The sequence below is a fragment of the Neofelis nebulosa genome, chromosome 18 (assembly GCF_028018385.1).
Source record: "Neofelis nebulosa isolate mNeoNeb1 chromosome 18, mNeoNeb1.pri, whole genome shotgun sequence".
Lineage (NCBI taxonomy): Eukaryota > Metazoa > Chordata > Mammalia > Carnivora > Felidae > Neofelis > Neofelis nebulosa.
Window position 1 is genome coordinate 4,089,877 of NC_080799.1, and position 22,466 is coordinate 4,112,342.

Consider the following 22,466-nt stretch of genomic DNA (forward strand, 5'->3'; position numbering starts at 1 on the left):
GTTTCAAACTTGAAAGAGCAAAGAACAGAAAGTAAGAGAGAACGGATGCCTGTCAGGACGCTGCGCTTGGTGTGGGACACACATCGCCACGGCCGTTATGACTGTGTCCGGTACGGTCACAAACCCGCCTCCCAACTGAGGAAACTGAGGCAGCCTGAGAGGCAGGGCTGGGCTCCAAGCCCAAGTCCCGATGCCACGCCCACAAAGGGCACCACCACGGGACCTGTGAGACACATGGAGATCAGACACATAAACCAGAGGGAAAGTGCCGACCCTGAAGAGAGGAGCCACTCGCCCAGTGACAGGACCGCAGATGTGACAGCAGCCCTGTGGCTGAGTCACGGGGAGAAACCCGGGCAGGGAGTGGCAGGGCAGCCCAGGGCCAAGTGCGCCCCCCTGCTGGCTCCACAATTCCCTGAGCCTGAGGCAGGGAAGGAGATAAGAGAAAAGAAAGGCAGCAGGAAAGTGACGACAAATCCCAGCCTTTCCCTTTTCCCTGGTGGAACGCAGGCCTGGAGGCCAGAAACCAAGGGCCGGGTCAGGAACCTTCTGGTTACTGTGAGCTACGGCGCCATCTGCTGGCGACATCGCAGAAAAGCAGCTGGGCCCCCCGCTCTGGCAGCAAGGCCGCAAGGGGCCCCGCCGCCCAGGGTCCCGCGCAACTGGAAAGGCCAGCAGGTCACCCATGTGCGGCCCGACTGCCGGAGCCTCCCTGTGCTGGCCCAGACCCACAGCAGGGGCCGCGCCACAGACAAGCGCAGAGGCCACCGGGACACCCGTGCAGAGGCGGGCCAGCACCTCTCCCGTCGGGCTGCATCTCGGCCCTGCCCCCTGCAGCACGGCCAGAGAAAGGCTTCCGGTAGAACCCGGACGTGGGTGCAGCTCTGGCAAGCACAGAAGATTCTTCAGACCTGTGAGCCTCCCTCAGGGCTTGCGGGCTCAGGGTGAAATGCCCACGTGGCTCTGGAGAGCCCACACAGCACCCGGCAAGGCCCTAACCCTTCTCCCCTCTGGACACAACCTCCCATCCTCCCCATGCTGGGGTCCAGGCCGCACTCCTCACCTGACTCTGAGAGCCTCAGTTTCCCCATCTGTACACCGGGACTAATGGCCCGTATCTCACAGGACTTCCGTGAGGCTTGAGTAAGAGGCAACGATACACAGCGCTGGCACAGCCCCCAGCATCGAGGCAGGGGCCCGGAGCACAGGCTCCAAGGAGGTTCGCTGGAGACGCGAGGGATCCAGGCACCACAGGCCGGAACGGGCCCTTAATTCCCCTGAAGTGGCACTAGGCACGCGGGGGACCCGGCCATGGCCCGGGCCTGTGCCAAGTGCTGGGACGCGGGACAGAGAGATGGGTGCGGCCTCCGCCCAGGATGTCCATTTAACCAAGGCCAACCTCAGGTCTGCTCTCAGATGCCGCGCCCCAAGTGTCAGCCGTGATCGGTGCCCACTGGGGCCATCAGTGAGCCCAGCCCTGTACCCGGCTCGTGGTCCGGGTGCGGAAAACAGAGCACACCAGGCCTCAGACCTCATCAACTACAGAGGCTGCAAAGAACATAACTGGGAGTGCTATGCCCCCTAAGAAAGGGGCAGGTGGGCGCGGTCCGAGAGGCCAGGGGAGGGATGCCCTTGACCAGGCCACCAGGAGGCGAGCAGGCTGCAGACAGGGACCTCGAGAAAAGAACCGAGAGTGAGAAAGAGAAGCTGAGAGCAGGGATGGCCTCTTCATGCCAAGAGCACAGCGGCCCGGAGCACTGTGTTGAGAAGGATTCTGAGGATCAGAATGACAAATTACCTTCCTAGGCCAATGACACCCACATGGGGAGGGAGACGTTCAGACGCTCTCTTGTCACAAGTACGGGCTTCTGAACGGCATGGTGGCCTCAGATGTTCTCAGTTTCTGAGAAGGCTCCCGTGTGTACACGGAAAGCTGGTCCCCGTCTCTGCAGGAAGCTACCCTTCAGCGGGGAGAGAGGCAGAACCCCACAGGGTTCTCCGAGCCTCGGCTTTCGGCAACGGGCGGGAGCGGACGGGCCAGTCCCAGCTCCTCTGGCAGAACACGTCCAGCGGGGAGGTGCCAGCTCCCCGAAGCCAGAGCCCCCGGGAACGCGGTGACCTACAGCAAGTCGGCGAGGGGGGACACAGGACTGGCAACTCTTCCCCGCGGCCGAAAGGGCAGAGCCGGCCCAGCAGCGTCTCCATCGTGCACCAGAGAAAAGCGGCCTTCGCCTGCACGGACAGCAGGTGCGTGGGGAGAGCACAGGGCGGGGCAGCCGCACGACCTGCCGCGCACCCCACTTCCCAGACAGCTGCGGTCCCTCCCAAAGCCCACAGCGCCTGGGCCGCACAGCCTGCACCCGACTCAGCCCCCCGAATCCCAGGCACACCAACAGCATTGACTCCATCCCACCCAACAAGCATACTCAGGTGTGGACACGCGATGGTGAGCTGCCCTTGCCGACACGGGCTCCAGAGCCGGAAGACTCCTAAAGCGGAAGGTGAAGGGGAGTCAGTGGTACACAGAGTGAGCTACGGCCAGACCAGAGACCGCGACCCACCCATATAACGGACACAAAACAGAATGAAAAGTAATCGTGTGCAGAGGGGCACCCGGGTGGCTCAGTCGGTCAAGCGTCCGACTTCAGCTCAGGTCATGACCTCACCATTTGTGAGTTTGAGCCCCGCGTCGGGCTCTGTGCTGACAGCTCGGAGCCTGGAGCCTGCCTTGGATTCTGTGTCTCCCTCTCTCTCTGCCCCTCCCCTGCTTGCAATCTGTCTCTCTTGCAAAAGTAAACACTACAAAAAATTAAGAAATGATAACAATCATGTGCAGATTTATCGACATAAAAACCATCTACAATGTGTTACATTTTTAAAAAATCAGAGTAGGGGCACCAGGCTGGCTCAGTCCACAGAGCCTGCGAATCTTGATCTTGTGGTTGTGAGTTCGAGCCCCACGCTGGGTGTAGAGAACACTTAAAAATAAAATCAGAAAAAAAAAAAAAATCAGAGTACACACCATATGATAAGTCCACCCCGGGTCGGCCGGCCGCGATGACCTCTGGTTGGTGGAACCATGGGGAGCTCTCACTGAAAAGCAGCTTGACGCATGGTCCAAATTTTTAGAGGAGTATTAACATATTATTTCCATAACCAGGGAAAGGAAAACCTCAGCTAGGATTTCTCCTGAGCAGTTCAGCAGAAAACTGCAAAGATGGACGTGAAGTCTGTCCAGCAAGGCCACCGGAAATTCTGGAGACCTCCCGGCTGATGGCTGTCTTCGGCATTTTGTTAACATCGGTGGCCTCCTCCCTGTCAGCTCCCCCCGATCCCCGGGACACAAAAGTGGTGGAGGAAGCGACCCTCTCGGCCGTGCTGACCCCAAGCGTCCACACTCAGCTCTCTTTCAGGGACGCCGCGCACTTCCTCACGAGAGGTCTCTAAATGGCCGCTGCCCAAACAACCTGCTCACTCGGGTCAAGTTCTCTCCAGGAAGCATTCCTCCCGACTTGTTCAAATTCTGGGAGCTTATCTAAGTTCTAGCTCCGCCTCCAGGAATGCCACACTCTTGAGAGGAAGACGGGGGCCCTGGTCTGCAGGGCACTGAAGGCGAGGGGGTGCACGGCTTCTAAAGACGCCCCAGTGCAGGGCGACGGGGGCAGAGCGCTGCCCCTCGAGGAGCAGGAAGTGTTTGAACTCTACTGTTTTCACTCACGACTGTCCCAGTACCTACTGCTTCAAAGTCTAAATGAAGTGCAAAGACACCAAAAATTTAAGAGTTGAGAGATCTTAGCATTGGGGCGCCTGGCTGGCTGAGTCAGTGGAAGGTGCGACTCTTGATCTTAGGGTCATGAGTTTGAGCCCCAAGTTGGGTGTAGAGGTTGCTTAAAAATAAAATTAAGGGGGAGTCTGGGTGGCTCAGTCAGTTAAGCGACTGACTCTTGATTTTGACTCAGGTCACAATCTCACGGTGTGTAAGTTCAAGCCCGCATCAGGTTCTGTCTGTGCTTGACAGTGTGGAGTCTGCCTGGGATTCTCTCTCTCCCCCCTCTCTCTGCCCCTTGCTGCTCGCTCTCTCTCTCTCTCTCTCTCTCTCTCTCTCAAGATAAATAAATTAAAAAAAAAAAAAAGAAAAAGAAATAGAAAGTCGAATAGAGGTTCCAGGGGAGCTGGGTAAGCAGGTTAGTTTTCACGATCACACGATCACGGGTCACCGTAACAAATTTAATAACAAAGAAAACGTTTGAAATGCTGGGAGAACTACCAAAATGTGACACAGAGACACGCAGTGAGCAAAAGCTGTCGGAAAAATGACACGAACAGACTTGCTTGATGCAGAACTGCCACAAACCTCCCATTTGTAAAACAAAACGAAACACAGGACCGGCGCGCAAAGCACGATAAAGGGAGGTGCGCCTCTACACTTACAAGCGGCCAAGGTGGTAACGTTTATGGTATGTGTATAAAAAAGGCTTCAAGGGGCACCTGGGGGGCTCAGTGGGTTAAGCGTCCGACTCTTGATTTCGGCCCAGGTCATGGTCTCATGGTTCAGGAGCTGATGACCTTTGCATCTCCGAGGACTTCAGCACAGAGGGAAAGGTAAGGATTGCCGATTGAGAATTTCTCCTGGCGCTGGCTGCAGAGACGGTGCCCGTCAGCCCGCACACTGGTTTCCACCTGATAAGCTGTCCTGGGTCAGCCTAAGACGGAGGTGAGTGATCTGATATTGAGCAACTCCAGTCATTAGTCGAGACTTCAATTCCACCCCTCATTCAAACTCCCCAGCACGTGCTGGAAGCTCAGGAATCCCCAAGTCTTCACTCGACAGTCACCGTCCCCACACAGCACAGCACAGCCCAGCCCGGGGGGACCGGGGATCTGCGGAGCACTGCACGGGGAGTGCTCTGGAGTCTGGAGTGGAGCCAGGGAGGCTGTGCAGTGTGGGGCACTCGACCGAAGGGGAGCCTAGGGGCACGGCCTCACTCAACTGCTTGGCCAAGCGTTAGGCTACCCCACGCTCACCACTGCCTGCTGGAGGGGCATCGACGCTCACTTGGCCGAAGGTATCGGGCCACCTGTTTAGTTAACGCAACACCCCAGTGTGATCAGCGTTTCCAGGAGGTCTTTGAGCCTCCGGCACACGCAGGACTCAGGTTGGCAAGTGCAGTCCCCGGGGAGGCTCCCCGTGACCGCCACTCAAAGCCCACGTGGCTCTACTTTGCAGACAAACCAGCCGGCTTTGATACCTGGGTTCTCCAGAAGGGGAACAGGACGGGCGGCAAGTGTGAGAGGAAGCTCCGGGTGTAAGAGAGGCAGTGGAGGCGGCCGTTAAACGCATGGCAGCAACCTGAAGCGACGACGGACACAGCAGGAACCAGGAGGAGGACCCGATACGGTGGGCCCACGGACTCCGGGCACGGCCCCCGGGCACGGCCCAGCCTCTCACCAGCCAACACACCACCACCCAAAGCCAAGGCCGACAGAGAAGTAAGGCGTCTGCGGAGCTGATCACAGACCAGGAGAGAGCCTGGTGATGAACACGTCAGACGACGCTTGCTGGGAACAGACAAGACACAAGCTTGGACAGCAGGAGGGCCTTCCTCACCCAGGAGACCAGGACAAGCCCAAAGCCCAACGATATCAAGGGGTGGGGCACGGATGTAGGGCAGGAACTCTCTCACACTCCGCCAGGGGAAGCAGGGCTTGGGAGAATCACTTTGGAGAGCATTTTGCCATTTTCTTTTTTTAAAAAAATTTTTTTAATGTTTATTCATCTTTCAGAGACAGAGAGTGAGTGGGGGAGGGGCAGAGAGAGAGGGAGACACAGAATCCGAAGCAGGCTCCAGGCTCCGAGCTGTCAGCCCAGAGCCCGACGCGGGGCTCGAACTCGCACACGCTGCGAGATCATGACCTGAGCCGAAGTCAGATGCTTGAGCGACGGAGCCACCCCGGGTGCCCCGATTTTGGTGTCTGATAGTGTCACATCTGGGAATCTGGTACCTGCACAGGGACATTCACTGGGATAGAGGAAACACAGGAAAACAGCCCGAACATCCATCAGAACAGAAACATAAAACGTGACAAATCCATTTGAAGGGTTACTGCGCATAGCGCGTGGCAGGAACGAACTAGCGCTAATGAACAGCGGCAGATCTCAAATCCGCGGTGGAAAAAACACAGGCTGCATAGCCACATGCCAATATCAGACATTTATGGACGTTACAAACACACAGAAACAAAACCCCATGCTTCTCAGGGGATGTACTTGGGGATGTACTCCTGGGACTTAGAAACCAAACTCACACCGGCAGGTGCAACAAGTCAAGGCAGCTTTGTTTCAATCGATGCATGATTATCTTTTATCTCTGTGTTTTAAGACTCTGAAAGTAAATTCCAAAGGGAATGCAGAAAAGGCCAGACCTAAAACGACAAACACTGCGTGGTTCCACTTGGGTGAGGTCGCCAGAGTGGTCAGACTCCAAGACAGGGAGAGGGTGGGAGCCAGGGGCCGGGAGGTTAGTGTTTCTGGAGACAGGGCCTCCGTTTTCGCAAGATGAAAAGTCCAAGGATGGAGGCTGGTGATCACACAACAACGTGGACCCGCTCGACGCCACCGGACGGGACACTTACAACCAGTTAAAACTGTCATCACTTTTGTTTTGTTTTTTTAAAGAGGGAGAGAGAGAATCTTAAGCAGGGTCCACACTCAGTGGTGAAGCCGACACAGGGCTCAATCCCACAACCCTGGGATCAGGATCACGACTTGAGCCTAAATCAAGAGTTGGACACTCACCCAACTGAGCCACCAGGTGCCCCTTAACTGTTTTTGGTGGGGGGGGTGAGGGGTGGTGGCCCTGGGTGGCTCAGTCGGTTGGGCATCTGATTTTTTTTTTTTTTTTAACGTTTATTTATTTTTGAGACAGAGACAGAGCATGAACAGGGGAGAGTCAGAGAGAGAGGGAGACACAGAATCTGAAACAGGCTCCAGGCTCTGAGCTGTCAGCACAGAGCCCGACGCGGGGCTCAAACTCACAAGCTGTGAGATCATGACCTGAGCCGAAGTCGGATGCTTAACCGACCAAGCCACCCAGGCGCCCCTGGGCATCTGATTTTTGACTTCAGGTCATGATCTCATGGTTTCGTGAGTTCGAGCCCAGCATCTGGCTCCGCAACGGCAGCACAGAGGCTGCCTGGGATTCTCTCTCTCTGTCCCTCCCCGGTTCACCCTGTCTCTGTCTCTCTCAAAATAAATAAACTTTAAAAAAAAAAACAGTTGAAACGGTAAACTGTGCTATGTATATACATCTCACGACGAAAAAGAACGCAGGGCCGTATGACCCAAAATCCAACATACATGTTATTAAGCAAAAAAGCAAAGCACATATCAGAAAGCGCACAGGAGAAAACACTGTGTATCTGTTCATTTGTGAAAACAGAAAACAGAACGAATCACTGAGAACTGACAAGACCAGGTGTCTGGGGGGGAATGGGGTGGTAGTGAGGCGGAGGGAGGGGGCGTGGGGCGGCGCTTCTCCGAGGCCGCCGTCTGATAGAGCCCTGACTCCGAGCGCCACAGCAAGGCTTGGCTTCACGTACGGAAACACGGGACAAATGAAACCTACCAGGACGCGGCGCGAAGGCAAAATGCTACGTGACACAGCGATAAAGGACCCTGACTGCATGACAAACAAGTGACATGAGCACACTGAAGGGGTGGGGTGCAAAGAACAACCCTGAGTAACTCCGGAAAGCAGGGACCGCGGGGGGAGGCCAAGAGGGTGAATACAGATTATCCTCCGGGCTCCAGGCGGTGGGCTGGCGATTCCCAAACTGCCTTAGGTGTGCGCCCGAGGGCGGAGCGGACCAGCAAACACCCTGTGGATGGTGACACTCAGACTGTTCAACGACAGGGAGGGAGGTCGTGAGGAAGGAAGAGGAGTCTGCGGGAACGGGAACCCTGGGCTGCTGGGCTGGACGAGACGCGTCAGCATGAACCTGTCTTTGATGTGGATGCAAACGGGCGACGGGGACACACAAATATGGATGTGTGTAAGGACATACACACATCGGGGCGTCTGAGTGGCTCCGTCAGTTGAGCGTCCAAGTCTTGGTTTCGGCTCAGGTCATGATCTTGCGGTTCATGACACCAAGCCCAAGTCAGGTTCTGCACTGACAGTACAAAGCCTGCTTGAGAGTCTCTCTCTCTCTTGGCCCCTCCCCCACATGCACACGGGCATACCCACTCTCTCTCCTAAAATAAATAAATAAACGTTAAAAAAAAGAACATGTAGGGGTGCCTGGGTGGCTCGGTCGGTTAAGCGACCGACTTCGGCTCAGGTCACGATCTCACAGTTCGTGAGTTCGAGCCCCACATCGGGCTCTGTGCTGACAGCTCAGAGCCCGGAACCTGCTTCAGATTCTGTGTCTCCCTCTCTCTCTGCCCCTCCCCTGCTCTCACGTGCGCAGGCTCTCTCTCTCCCTCAAGAATAAACATTTAAAAAAATTAAAGTAAAACAAAACAAAACAGAACATACACACCTCAATTTCCTACTGCGTCCATAAGGGGGCCTGGAGGCGGTGACACCCCAGCAGCAGTGAGCATACCCCACACCCGGCCTTGGTTTCTAATTCCAGCCTCTAATAAAAGGAGCCAGCCTCCATGAGGAAATGGTGGATTCCAGGACTGGGCCTGGAATATCTTGTAGTGACAGAAAAGTAAGGAAAAGGAAGAAAGGAAGGAAAAGCTCAGAAAAGGAAGGGGCATGTCGAAGGGGGCACAGGACCCAATCTGAAAGAACATGCCCACGGCCAAATCTGGAACGATCTGTGCAACCCATGAATGGTGTGAGCATGACAAAACCCCGCTGAATGAAACGAGTATCCACGAGTCCATGCTGATACAAGTAGATGCCGAGGAAGTAAGTGAATGCGGAGAGGGGACGGGTTCCTTCTCAGAGCACAGCTCCGTTAACAAATGTGGGAGGAATGAAGGAAACAGACAACCATCACAGCCAGACGTCAAAGTAAAGCAACCGTCACTAGAAAGATCCATCGGTGGATGCCAAGATAAGCGGGCAAAACTCCGACGAGAACCAGGGTATCTGCAGACTCTGTAAGTATCTCCCCACGAGACGCTTCTTCATTCGAAAGGGAATAACGGGCCGAGGGACCCGCAGACACCAATGAGAAGACGTGACAACACCCTGTGTCCCTGGCACACCACGCCGAGGACACAGCGTCACCGTGGGTGACGACGGACATCCTACCAAACACCTGGCCCGTGCTCTGCACAAAGCGTCAAGGTCATGAGAGACCAGGAGAGACCGAGGGCTGTCACGGGCCAAAGGCTAAGACGACGTGACTACCACTGTGACGAGGGCTCTGAATCAAACCCCGGGACGGGAAAGGACCAGGGCAGGCACTGAGGAAATCCTAAGTGTCACTCCTCATCTGGACGACCGCACCGTGGGGACGTGTGTGCTTGGTGGGGGAGGGGGACGGGGGGGGGGAACACTCTGCAGTTCGGCTACCTGGAACTCGACCGTGGGGCAGCAGGAGCGCCCGGGAGGTGAGGCGCCGCCGCGAAAGGGAGCCGGCCTTCGTTCTCACGCCACCTCCGCGGGCGCCCTCTCGACCCAGGAAGCGGCCGCCTCTGCGCCAAGCCCTCGGGAGGAGCCGCGTCACCGGCGCGCCCCCACCCCACCCCCACTCACCTCCGGAGCAGGGACTGCTGCAGGCTCTTGCAGGTGGCCAGGGACTCCCCGGTGAACATGTGACACACGACGACATGCAGGCAGCGCGCCATGAAGGCCAGCACGGCCTCGGGCTGGAGGGTGCCGCTGCGGGACACCAGGCAGAGGCGCTGCAGCGCGGAGCACTGGCTCAGCGCCTGGAAGAACTGGGCGTTGGCGCTGAAGTAGGGCTGCTCCAGCCTGCAGGGAAAGAGGGCGGTGTGAGACCACGCTGCTGCCGGACCCCCCCCACCCCCATGCGGGGGGGGGGGGGGGGGGAGCCTCTCGCGAGGGGGGGCCAAGCGGGTCTCTGGGAGCCAGACCCAGACCAGCTGTCCCCACGCCTGTCTACGCCACAGTCCCCCGGGGCATCGGGAGGAGACACAGACCCCAGGGCCTTCCCAGCTGATCCCGAGTTGGGGGCAGACCCTGGAGGCCTGACACGACGGGCGAGCCACCATACAGACCCCAGCCGGCCACTGCCCGGAGCCTGGAGACCCGCACGCTGGCGGGGCTAGCCGCTCGGCACCCCACCCACCTCAAACGCTGACCTGTCGGGCAGGAGGCGGGGAGCCGCGCTTACATGGGATCCCAGCCACACACTGCTGCCCGCGCCTGTGACACACGACAGGCTGAGGGCAGTGGAGGGGATCTGGAGGCTGGGGCCACTCCGGCCACGGAAGGGAAGGCGACAGATCCCTAGTCCTCCTGCCACGGAAGTGGGGGGGACACCGGGCAGGTCCCCCCGTAGATAGGGGCTGAAGGCAAAGAAGAGCCAATCTACAAAACCGGGGCCTCGGCCACAGACAACCACAAAAGATGGGAGGTGCACCAGGTCCCACCTGCTTTAGAAAGACGGACGAAAAGAGGGGTGCCCGAGTGGCTCCGTCAGTTGAGCACCCAACTCTTAATTCCGGCTCAGGCAGTGATCTCGTAGTTTGCGAGTTCGAGTCCCACACTGGGCTCTGCGCTCAGTGCACTGAGCGCAGAGCCCACTTGAGATTCTCATTCTCTCTCTCGCTCTCTTTCAAAATAAATAAAATTTAAAAGAAGTAAGGGCGCCTGGGTGGCTCAGTCAGTTAAGTGTCTGACTTCGGCTCAGGCCGTGATCTCATGGTTCGTGGGTTCGAGCCCCGTGTCGGGCCCTGTGCTGCCAGCTCGGAGCCTGAAGCCTGCTTCCGATTGTTTCTCTCTCTCTCTGCCCCTCCCCCACTCATGCTCTCTTTCTCAAAAAATAAACATTAAAAAAATTTTTTTAGGGGCGCCTGGGTGGCTCAGTCGGTTGAGCACCCAACTTCAGCTCAGGTCACGATCTCATTGTCCGTGAGTTCGAGCCCCACGTCGGGATCTGTGCTGACAGCTCAGAGCCTGGAGCCTGCTTCCGATTCTGTGTCTCCCTCTCTCTCTGCCCCTCCCCCGTTCATGCTCTGTCTCTCTCTGTCTCAAAAATAAATAAACGTTAAAAAAAAATTAAAAAAAATTTTTTTTTTAATAAAAACAAACATTAGGAAGGAAGTGAAGAAGAGAAAGGAAAGGAAAGGAAAGGAAAGGAAAGGAAAGGAAAGGAAAGGAAAGGAAAGGAAAGGAAAAAGGAAAAAGGAAAAAGGAAAAAGGAAAAAGGAAAAAGGAAAAAGGAAAAAGGAAAAAGGAAAAAGGAAAAGGAAAGACACAAAGCGATGGGAGAGCCACAGTGGCTGTCGGACAGGGCCTTGGCACAGGCAGGAAGGAATGCTGGAGCCTCCAGCCACAGGGATGAGAACAGGAAAGTGGTGTGGAGGACAATGTTCCAGAGCCTTCCAGACCCTTCTGCGCACCAGCTGGAAAGCCTAGAGGGCAGACAGAGCGATGTGGTGGGGACACACGGTTGGAAGTGCTGAGGACAATGGACAGGGGAGTTCAGCACCAGCTGGAAACACGGCTGCGGAACCAGCAGATGCCCAGATGTGCGGCAGGACGCCGGGCCGCAGGCCAAGGGAGCCCTCTGGAATGCGAATCGGAGGAAGAGCAGAGGGCCGGGGGGAAGCTAACAGGATTGCAGGGGCTGCCAGGAGGAGGGCCGAGAGCCAGGAGAATGGGAAGAGAGGAGCTGGTGGGAGCTGTGTCCCCCCCCGCCCCGACAGACAGGTGGCTGTCCTAGCCCCTGGCACCCGTGAACGCACCTTACTTGGAAACAGGGTCTTTGCAGGGGGGACTTCGTTAGGATGAGGTCGTGCTAGACTGGGGGCGCTGTAATCCAGTGGCCAGTTCCTTACAAGAAGGCCATGCAGAGGCACAGCAACGCAGGGACACCCAGGGAGAGTGCCATGTGACAGGCGGGGATACTCACCACTATACTAACGAGGAAGAGAGTGCCATGTGACTGCAGGCGGGGACTGGAGTCACACGGCCACAAGCCAAGGACTGCCAAGCACTGCCAGCGACCGCCTCTAGAAGCCAGGGGACATGCCTGGGACAGGGGCTCCATCAGAGCCTCTAGGAGGAACCAGCCCTGCTGACACCTACAGCTCGAACCTCCGGCTCTCAGAACTGTACATGAATCCAGGGCGCTCGGGTGGCTCAGTCAGTTGGGCGTCCGACTGGCTCAGGTCATGATCTCACGGTTCGTGGGTTCGAGCCCCACGTCGGGCTCTGTGCTGACAGCTCAGAGCCTGGCGCCTGCTTCGGATTCTGTGCCTCCCTCTCTCTCTGCCCCTCTCCTACTCATACTCTGTCTCTCTCTCAAAAATAAACATTTTTTTAAAAATTAAAAAAAATTAAAAAACCCTGTGCGTGAATCCGCTTGTGCTGTGGTGGTTTGTGAGGGGAGCCCCAGGACCCTAACGCAGAGGCCGAGCAGACTCACAGATACCTCCCTGGTCAGTTACACACACGCCCAAGACAACCACGTGAGCAGAGACCAACGTGTGTCCCCCTGTGTAAGACCTTCCCAGAGAAAAACGTAAGGATTATCCCTGGAGAGCAGAGCTCGGCTCCAGAAACTTCCTTATGTCACTGCCTTCAGCAGGACTTCCGTCCATCTTAGACACACACAGTCATCACTTGATGCTTTTATTTTTTTCCACTTGATGTCCTTAAAAAGCTTGCTCAGAGCCTCTGTCCCCCTCTTTCTGCCCCCCCAAAAATAAATAAACATTTAAAATAGGGGCGCCTGGGTGGCTCAGCCAGTTAAGCGTCCAACTTCGGCTCAGGTCATGATCTCACAGTCCATGAGTTCAAGCCCCGCGTCGGGCTGTGTGCTGACAGCTCAGAGCCTGCAGCCTGCTTCAGATTCTGTCTCCCTCTCTCTTCTGCCATTTTGCCACTCACGCTCTGTCTCTCAAAAATAAATAAACATCAAAAAAAATTTTTTTAATTAAATAAATAAACAGCTTGCTCTGAGGGGCAGGGGAGTAAAAAAGAACAAAAAGCAGCTCGCTCCGGCTGCCGTGGGGGGGGTGTCGCCGGTCACCTGGCCAGAGCGGCTCCAAGGCTGTGGCAGCACACGGGGAAGAAGCTCGTGGAGGTGCCGGCCCGAGCAGCAGGGCAGTGGCCGTGGCCAGCGTGGGGCCTGGATGGATGATGCGGATCTGGGCCCGTGCGTGGAGAACCGCAGCCCACGGAGGGGCCCGGCAGACAGCGGAGGCCCACAGGCAGCTGAAACCCACTGCCTCCCGAACGCGGGGCGGGGGGGGTAAAGGGGCAGAGGACAAGATTTGTCAGGAAGGTGCTTCCCCGCCCCTACCAGGCTTCATCGGTCTTTGGGTCGCCTCCTTCTGAACCGGATGACTGACAACAGGACACTGTACAAGGGCGGCCACCAGGCAGCAGGCAAGGTCATTTCTCCGGGAGCCTCCAAGGCCACCGACGGACTCGAGACAGATGGCGGGAGAGACTCGGCCGGCCGCCGCGGGCAGCCAGGCCCCCAGAGACCAAGTGCAGGACCGCTCCCGGCGGGGCTGCAGCCTCCACTGAGAGGACACTGCTGTGCATGCGCTGGGTGCCACCGTCCCTCTCCCTAGGACCCCCTAAGTGTCCCCAAGGCCGGCCACGCTAATCCACCTAGCAGCTCGTCCCAGGGCCCGGGTGCCGCGCAAAAACTCCTCGCAGAAACCCCAGGTCAGACCCGGGAGAGTCTGTCTCTCTGAGTCATGGCCCAGTGGCTGCGGGCAAGACCTCCATCCCTATGCAGGATCCACAGAGACCTCCCGGCCAGGTTGGTGACCTCTTGGGACACTGCCGACAAGGTGGTAAGCAGTCGTGGATGCTCATAAAAGGAGACGTTTCCAGGATGAGCAAGAAATGCCCACCCCCATCCCAACAAGGCAGTGGGTCTGCTCTGGGGACAGAGTGTCCCCGTCCAAGCCCCCAGGTGGAGGGAGACCCGAAATGCTCTGAATGCAACACCTTCAGAACGGCTGATCCAACCAGGACTGGGTGTAGGGCAGTGGATGGGCGCTCCCCAGTTCTCAAAGCCTAAAAAGACCCAATTGGTCATGCACTAGGTCCCCATCACCCCGACACCTGGGGACACTACCAAGTTCCAGGACAAAAGGAGAGAGGTTTTCAAAAAGGGGTCTTTGAGGGAAAAAAGAGCAATCCCAGCTATCTACAGCAGCCACCCGACAGAATATCCCCCAACAATGGAATGTTCTAACCTGAGCTGTGCAGTAGGGGAGCCACCACTCACTGAAATGTGGTTCATGAGACAGGTTTTTAATTTTATTTTATATTTATGGGTGCCTGGAGAGCTCAGTTGGTTAAGCATCCGACTTGGGCTCAGGTCATGATCTCACCGATGGTGGGTTCGAGCCCCAGGTGGGGCTCTGTGCTCACAGCAAAAAGCCTGGTTGGGATTCCCTGTCTCCCTCTCTCTGACCTTCCCCCACTCTCAAAAATAAACACTGGGGTGCCTGAGTGGCTCAATCAGTTAAGTGTCTGACTTTGGCTCAGGTCATGATCTCATGGCTTGTGGGTTCGAGCCCTGTGTCGGGCTCTGTGCTGATAGCTCAGAGCTTGGATGGAGCCTGCTTTGGATTCTGTGTCTCCCTTTCTCTCTCCTCCTGCCCCGCTGGCACGTTGACTCTCTCTCTCTCTCTCTCTCTCTCTCAAAAATGAATAAACATCTTATTTACTTATTTTTTTTGAGAGAGAGAAAAGAGAGAGAGTGCATGCACAAGAGGGGGAGTGGCAGAGAGAGTGAGAGAGACAGGATCCGAAACAGACTCCAGGCTCCAAGCTGTCAGCACAGAGCCCGACATGGGGCTCGAACCCACAAACCGTGACATAATGACCTGAGCCAAAGTCAGATGCTCAACCGACTGAGCCCCCAGGTGCCCCGAGCTTCTGACTCTTGATCTCCAGGTCACAAGTTTGAGCCCCACATTGGGGGTGGAGATTACTTTAAAAAAACAAAAAAATGTATACGAGTAGAAATGCTACTAAGCTCCTGACACTAACATTGTGGGGAGGACAGTGGGTCCTTCTAGAGTATGATCACAAGAAGTCTCACGTTCACTCCCCCATCAACAGTGGAGACTCAGGACGTGTGAGGGAAGAGAAGAGCGGCACTCAGTGTGTGGCAGGAGGGAGCCCCTGGCAGGGCTGTTCTAGGCTCCAATGCTAGAGAAAGGACCCCCCCTGGGGCAGCCACAGCCATCAGAGATCCGATGCCAGCAGGTGCCCCTTGGCAGAGATGTGAACACAGGCCTCCCCCCACCCCCAGACCCACTGAACGAATTTCATCGCTAAGGAAAGGACTCCAAGAGCCGTGAGCAGAGAGCAGTGCCTCTCCGAGAAGCAATGGTGGCTGTGTGCAGTCCTCATTTACCCAAAGGAAGGCCAAAGTAACAGCCAAAGTCATGCAGGGCCCAGACGGAAAGCGAATGTCATCCCGGTTATAAGTGTGAATTTTCTGAAAAGTTGACTTTTCTTGAAAAAAAAGTCTAAATATACTATTTCATTCTATCTTTCAAAGGCAAATTACTCTCTTTTTTAAATATTTAAAATTTTTTTCTTTTCAATTTGAGAGAGAGAGGGAGAGAGATGGAGGGAGAGAGAGGAAGTGTGTGCACACACAAGCAGGGGAGAGGGACACAGAGAGAGAGAGAGAGAGAGAGAGAGAGAGAGAGAGAGAATCTGAAGCAGGCTCCACACTCAGCTTGGAGCCTGACTCAGGGCTCAATCCCACGACCCTGGGATCATGACCTGAGTCGAAGTGGAGAGTAGGACGCTCAACCGACTGAGCCACCCAAGCGTCCCTATTCTTTTTTTTTTTTAATGTTTATTTGTTTTTGAAAGATACAATGCAAGCAGGGGAGGGGTGGAGAGAGAGGGAGACGGGGGATCCCAAATGGGCCCAAATGGGACGTGGGATCCCACAGGGCCCGACGCAAGAGTCGAACCCACAAACCATGAAATCATGCCCTGAGCCAAAGTTGGTTGTTCAACCGGCTGAGCCACCCAGGCACCCCAAAGGCACCCCTACTCTTTTCAAAGTCCTAAGGTAAGCATCCCTTTGCAGACCTGAAAGTGGGAAAATGGGAGGGGCTCAGGTCAGCTTTGCAGACCTGAAAGTGGGAAAATGGTCCAGAACCCGGACCGCGGTCTCTGGCTCGTCCCTGAGGAAGAACAGGCCTGTGGCGCTCTGGCCACTAGGTGGCGCTGTGGGTCCATGCTACCCACCGGAGACGTAGCGGATCTGGGTTTCAAACCAAGTAAACAGAGTGTGTTCACACAGCCTTTTAAACAGTTTTCAACCAGCCGGCCACTTCCGGGCTCTCCCACTCCGAAGGAAGCCACCCGTGACAGGTGTTTGGGATGGGGGCAGGCCTGTCCACTCCACCAGCTGCCTGGACAAGGGGGGGTGGCCCGTCCAAACCTCCCCCCGGCTCCCCGCACGGCCTGGTGGCAGAAATGGCCGGGTGTCGGTGGCTGCCAGTGCCTGCCCTCTGGTCAGAGGGTGAGGAAAACGATCCACCGGAATCACTTTTGCCTCGGGAGGCAGTCGTCCCCCTCAGCCGCGCCTCAACCTTCCGCTCAGGGAGGATCTGGCCTCCAAAGCCCACTCCCCGAAAGGCAGCCTGGTCTCCTGAAGGTTCTGTGGGCACAGGAAGGCGCTCGGGGAGCGTCCCCTTATCAGCCCACCCACCTCCGGAGGGCCCGGGCCTCAAGGGCGGTCCTGGGACGACCTCCAGGGCCTGGCTCCAAACTAGCCCTCTCACTTCCGCCCAGACGCCGCCCTGGTTCTGAGGTCGCGAGCAGCCCAGGGTGACTCAGGGTGATGCCTTCCCCTCCCTCCCCCAGGAGGCAGGGCTTCATCAGCCCTGGGAAAGAAGGCGCCCTGCTCTGTGCGGCGTGGGCTCCTCTCCCTGCCGAGGTGCGTGCGAAACGCGAGGCGCTGTCAGAACGACGTGTTCCCGCACCACCTCCCCGCGGGAGGGGTCCTGGCTGCGTGGAGGCCGCGCCCCGCCAGGAGTCCTGATGGGCCTCGCTGATGGGCACAGTGGTGGCGGCACCGGCCACCTCAGGGACGTTCTGCCGGGAAGTGCGGGAGCTGCCCGGGGAGATGTAGCGTGCCAGTGTCTCCGGAGCACGGGACGCCATCTCCTTTCTGCAGCTCCTGCCCACGGCAGGCGGGCAAGTGCCACCTGCTCCTGTCCCTCAGCCTCCCTGGGCTCGGCTTGCCGCAGAAGGCGAGAATCCAGGGGAACGGGGCCATTTGGCTGCGTTTTAGAAACTGGTGTTTGTTCTGAACAGGCAGTACCCAGCTCTGATCGGACATGGTTCTCGGCAGCCACCGTGCACAGAGAGTCCATTATGAGTGGCGGTCAAGTTCCCGGGGCCGACCTACAAAACCCATCTAGCCCGGGCCCCACAGGCCTCCCCAGCCACCGAACTCCCGCACAGCCTTGCTCCTGGGGAGGACCTGAGCCACAAGGGTCACGTTCCAGCTGCAGAAGCCACTCAGGACCACTAAATGCTGCTGTGTTACCCCGCTCAACGCTCAACAGGCCCTGTGAGGCAGGAAGTGCCACAGACCAGCTGTGTGGCTCAAGCAAGCTCCTTAATCCTCTGGGCCTCACTTTCCTCATCTGCAAAAGGGGACAATAATAGCTCTACTCCCAGGGTCGTTCAAAATGTCAAAGGAGTCAACACCTATGAGTGCGGAAAAAACAGCTGGCAGCCGTCACAAGTACACCAACAGGATCCAACAGCAGTCACTTCCTACAGTCCCTTCCTCTAGCTTCTGGAACACCTTCCCCCTCCATCTGCCGGCTCCCTGCCTCCCTGCCGGCTCCTGCTCAGTCGGCTTTGCTGATTCTTCCACCTCCTGACTGGGTGACCCCGGGCCCGGTCTGTGGTCTGCTTAGTTCCACGTGCTGGCTGGAGTCCACTGCCTCTCAAACTCTGGGACACACGTGCACAGCTGTGCCCCACAGCCTCCCCATCGCAGATGATGACGACCGCATCAGCTCAAATGCTCGGGCCAAAAGCGTCAGCATCGTCTGGACCCATCCTTGACCCCTCCCACCCGCCCCACGTATCTGATCAATCAGCAAATTCTTGGGTCTCTCCCTGAATGTCTGACACGGCCTCCCCGACAGTGACAGCGCCCCTGCTCCTGCCCTGGCCCCAGTCTGTTTCAGTACAGCGGTGTGACCTGCCCTTCTGCTCCCCTCCAGTCACACGGGCTCCTGGCTGCTCCCGAAACACCCGACACACCCCATCTCAGGACCCTGGCATTAACTCGGCTCTGTCCAACAAAACCTTGTGTGCAGATGGGAACAATCTCCATGTGTGTTCTGTCCAACATGGAAGCCACCAGCACATGTGGTTCCTGACCAGCTGAAATGTGGCTAATACCGCTGAGGAACTGTACGCTTGATTCGACTCCATTTTTACTCATTTAAAAGTAAGCGCCCATCTGGCTCAGTCGGTTAAGCGTCCGACTTCGGCTCAGGTCATGATCTCATGGCTCGGGGATTCGAGCCCTGCGTCGGGCTCTGTGCTGACAGCTCAGAGCCTGGAGCCTGCTTTAGATTCTGTGTCTCCCTCTCTATCTGCCCCTCCCACGCTCACACTCTGTCTCTCTCAAAAATAATAAATAAACACAGGGCGCCTGGGTGGCGCAGTCGGTTGAGCGTCCGACTTCGGCCAGGTCACGATCTCACGGTCCGTGAGTTCGAGCCCCGCGTCAGGCTCTGGGCTGATGGCTCGGAGCCTGGAGCCTGTTTCCGATTCTGTGTCTCCCTCTCTCTCTGCCCCTCCCCCGTTCATGCTCTGTCTCTCTCTGTCCCAAAAATAAATTAAAAAAAAAAAAAAAAAAAGTTGAAAAAAAAAAGAAAAAAAAAATAATAAATAAACAAACAAACAAACAAAAGAAGTAAGTCATGTGTGAGGTGCCTGGCTGGCTCAGTTGGAAGAGCATGCAACTTTTGACCTTCGGGCTTGTGAGTTCATGCCCTAGGTTGGGTGTAAAGATTACTTAAAATAAACAAACAAACAAACAAACTTTAAAAAATAAATAAAATGATTCGCAGACACTACCAACTGATGCGACTCGTTCTGCCTGGCCGGGAATGTTCTTCCCAGGTTCTACTTTGCTAATGCAACTTCATGAATTTTCTCAAATCTCACCTTCCTGAAATCTGCCACCTGCCCTCCAGCATCCCTCACCCTGCTTTCCTTTGTCCTCCCCGGCATCTGTTCGTCTCTAATAAACCACATTCTTCCCTCCGTGCACTGTTGGCCCACTTTCCCCACTGGAATGTAAGCTCCCCACAGACAAGGAGAGAATTCTATGCCCAGAACAGAACCCAGAATAACAGGTGTTCACACATTTGCCAGATGGAAAAAGAATTATCATGGGTCGGGGTGCCTGGGTGGCTCAGTTAAGCGTCCGAGTTTGGCTCAGGTCATGATCTCATGGTTCTTGAGTCTGAGCCCCATACCGGGCTCTGTGCTGACAGCTCAGAGCCTGGAACCTGCTTTGGATTCTGTGTCTCCCTCTCTCTCTGCCCCTCCCCTGCTCATGCCTGCTCTCTCTCTCTCTCTCTCTCTCTCTCTCAAAAATAAATAAACATTAAAAAAAATTTTTTTTAAAGAAAGAATTATCGTGGGTATTACAGGTGCTAACCCTGTTCTGTAGGCCCTCCAGGTACAAACTGCTTTGCTCTCACCAGCCCCACTTTACAGGTGGAGGATCTAGGAGCAGGGTGAGGCAGCGAAGGGGGCCTGTGTTAGGCGTCCAGCAGCCCAGGGAGCCGGCAGCACCTGCCATGTCCAGGTAGCCCCACAGGCAGCAGACATGTAACGCTGTGGACGTAAGGCAGGCATTTGGGGGAGAGATTCTGACTACTTTGACTTATTAAATTAGGTGCTGTATTTTACTTAATTTCATTTTCATCGACTTCCGTTTTTATCAAACACTCCCGGACGACGACCAAACACTCCCCAACAGCACGGCCAGAAAAGGCACAAGGTTTAATGGGTTGGCAAGAAAGAAAAAAGAAAAAAAAAAAACAAAACAACAACCCGATCGCAAAGAGGAGAGATCCAGAAATACCTTGACTCAGAATTTAGTGAAATTAGAACTCAGGTGTTCACCCGCCCCCAATTTTGGGGAATGTTCAATTCCTCCTAATCTCAAGACTCCCAACAGGTTAACAGGGTTGCAGACCCGGGAAGTTTTCTGTTTGCTAAATATATATCAGGACCCATCTGCAGCTTTGAGCGAAATGTGGCCCGCTGACCGCACGCTGATCACCGCTCCTTCCGGAAAGGCCAGCAATGTGACGGCAAAGGCCCAAGAAGAAGCAAGGTGGGACAAGGCACTGGACAGAGAAGGACCAGTGGAGGAGGGAGCAGATTCCTGCTGCTGCAGATACAGAGGCAAAAAGACAGGCATCCAAGCCTCTGATGTCAGAGAGGCCTGTCCCATGAAGCCGGTGGTGGAGGGGGCCGCCCGCTGCAGCCGGGGCCCCTCCTCCGTCCCCGGCGGCTGATGCCACACCCCAACCCGGCAGGAGAGGCGCCCAAGCCAGAGAAATTAACAGAGAGGATGGAATTTGGGCCACAAGGCAGAGGTGGGCAGGAAGGGGGACGTCGGAGGGGTGGCAGGAAGTAAAGGGCAGGCCTGCGGTCCTCACTCCTCCCAACCTACCCGGGCACTCCGCACCTGCGGCAGGACAGAGGGTCCCAAAGGTCCCTGCAATGGGAACAGCAATGCTGCCCATCGAGCGTCCTTAACCGTTTCGTGACGCCTTGTATCACCTCTGGGCAAGGCCGAACGTGGCTGGGAGGCCACGGCCAGAGCCAGGCACACACTGCACCTCGAAGTTCCCGGGAGGTTAACTTTGACTCAGGTCTAAACCAGGGGGTTCTAACAACTCAGCATTACGATTCTCGAAGCAAGGGTAACTGGAACGCACGGGACACGGCATGAACAACTGCCCCCTCCCCAAATACGGGGTTCCGTGGACACTCGGGCTAACGACCGAAGCCGCACATCCAGGGTGTGTGGATCCGACACGGCAGGAAAACACGGAGGCCTACTCTCCCTGCTCTGCCGGGTCGGATCCTGGGATTCTCACCCCCGACGGCAGGGCCTCAGGAGCCGCAGTGTGGATCGCGCTTGGAGGGAGACTGGACAGACGGCAGGCACAGCCTACAGAGGACCCCTAGAAGGCTCCAGAGCGGGAGCGGCAAAGCACTCAGCCGGCTCCATTTCCTGTCAGAGGACGCCTTCTGAGGGGAAAGTGGAAGCCTGCAAAGGCACAGTGGTTTCCATTTGGCACGACTTGGGGCCAAGGTCAAGCTCTGGAGTTCGACTGAGTTGGGTGAACCTCAGCTCCTCCTTCGAGCTTCCACTACTTCGTCTGTGAAATGGGAACGATGAAGGGCTGTCACGGGGACTAGACGGTGCCTGACAGCCCCTGGCTTAGCACCTGGCACTCGGCAAAAACACAAAGTGCGCGCTGACCACTGTGGGGACAGTGACACACACACACACGCCTCAGTGCTCCTGCTCTCGCGCCACCCACCAGCCACCCCATAGCTCCAGCTTGACAGGGAGACCAGCTGAGTGATCTGAGCCCGGCCGCTACATCCTCCCCAACCTGAAGCCCCAGCAGAGCTGGCATCCGCCCCACCATACCTTCCAGTAGATTCTGGGAAACAGTGTGATTTTTCAAGCTCAGTGCAATTTTTCTTTTCTTTTTTTTTTTTTAATTTTTTTTTTTCAACGTTTTTTATTTATTTTTGGGACAGAGAGAGACAGAGCATGAACGGGGGAGGGGCAGAGAGAGAGGGAGACACAGAATCCGAAACAGGCTCCAGGCTCCGAGCCATCAGCCCAGAGCCCGACGCGGGGCTCGAACTCACGGACCGCAAGATCGTGACCTGGCTGAAGTCGGACGCTTAACCGACTGCGCCACCCAGGCGCCCCTCAGTGCAATTTTTCAAGATCAGATCTGTCAAGATTTTCAAACATGTCTCAGGTCAACCAAGGCTTACCCTGTATTTATTTTTTTAAGTTTATTTTATTTTATTTTTAAAGCTTATTTATTCTGAGGTGGGGGGAGAAGTGTGTGTGGGAGAGGGAGAGAGAGGGAGAGACAGGGAGAGAGAGGGAGAGAGAGGGAGAGAGAGGGAGAGAGAGGGAGAGAGAGGGAGAGAGAGAGAGAGAGAGAGGGAGAGAGAGGGAGAGAGAGAGAGAGAGAGAGAGAGAGAGAGAGAAAATCCCAAGCAGGCTCC

At 56.1% G+C, this 22,466-nt stretch overlaps 1 protein-coding gene and 1 long non-coding RNA gene across 6 annotated transcripts in view; one reads left to right on the top strand and one right to left on the bottom strand.

Annotated features, from left to right (window-relative positions):
• Positions 1 to 22,466, bottom strand: part of FBXL18 (F-box and leucine rich repeat protein 18) — a 79,060-nt gene that overhangs the window by 45,122 nt on the left and 11,472 nt on the right. For 3 of the 5 annotated variants that reach the window (XM_058709875.1, XM_058709877.1, XM_058709876.1), the window contains exon 4: positions 9,717 to 9,935. The exons of 1 other annotated variant lie outside the window; for it this stretch is intronic. In XM_058709875.1, coding sequence (XP_058565858.1) covers positions 9,717 to 9,935 — 219 coding nt within the window. Of the gene's footprint in view, positions 1 to 3,023; positions 3,331 to 9,714; positions 9,936 to 22,466 lie in introns of those variants that run through there. One more of the 5 variants, XM_058709879.1, reaches the window with a different exon arrangement.
• On the top strand, positions 16,878 to 18,823 carry LOC131500631 (uncharacterized). Its single transcript, XR_009256393.1, has 2 exons — positions 16,878 to 17,352; positions 17,473 to 18,823. It is a non-coding gene; the product is annotated as an uncharacterized LOC131500631 (long non-coding RNA).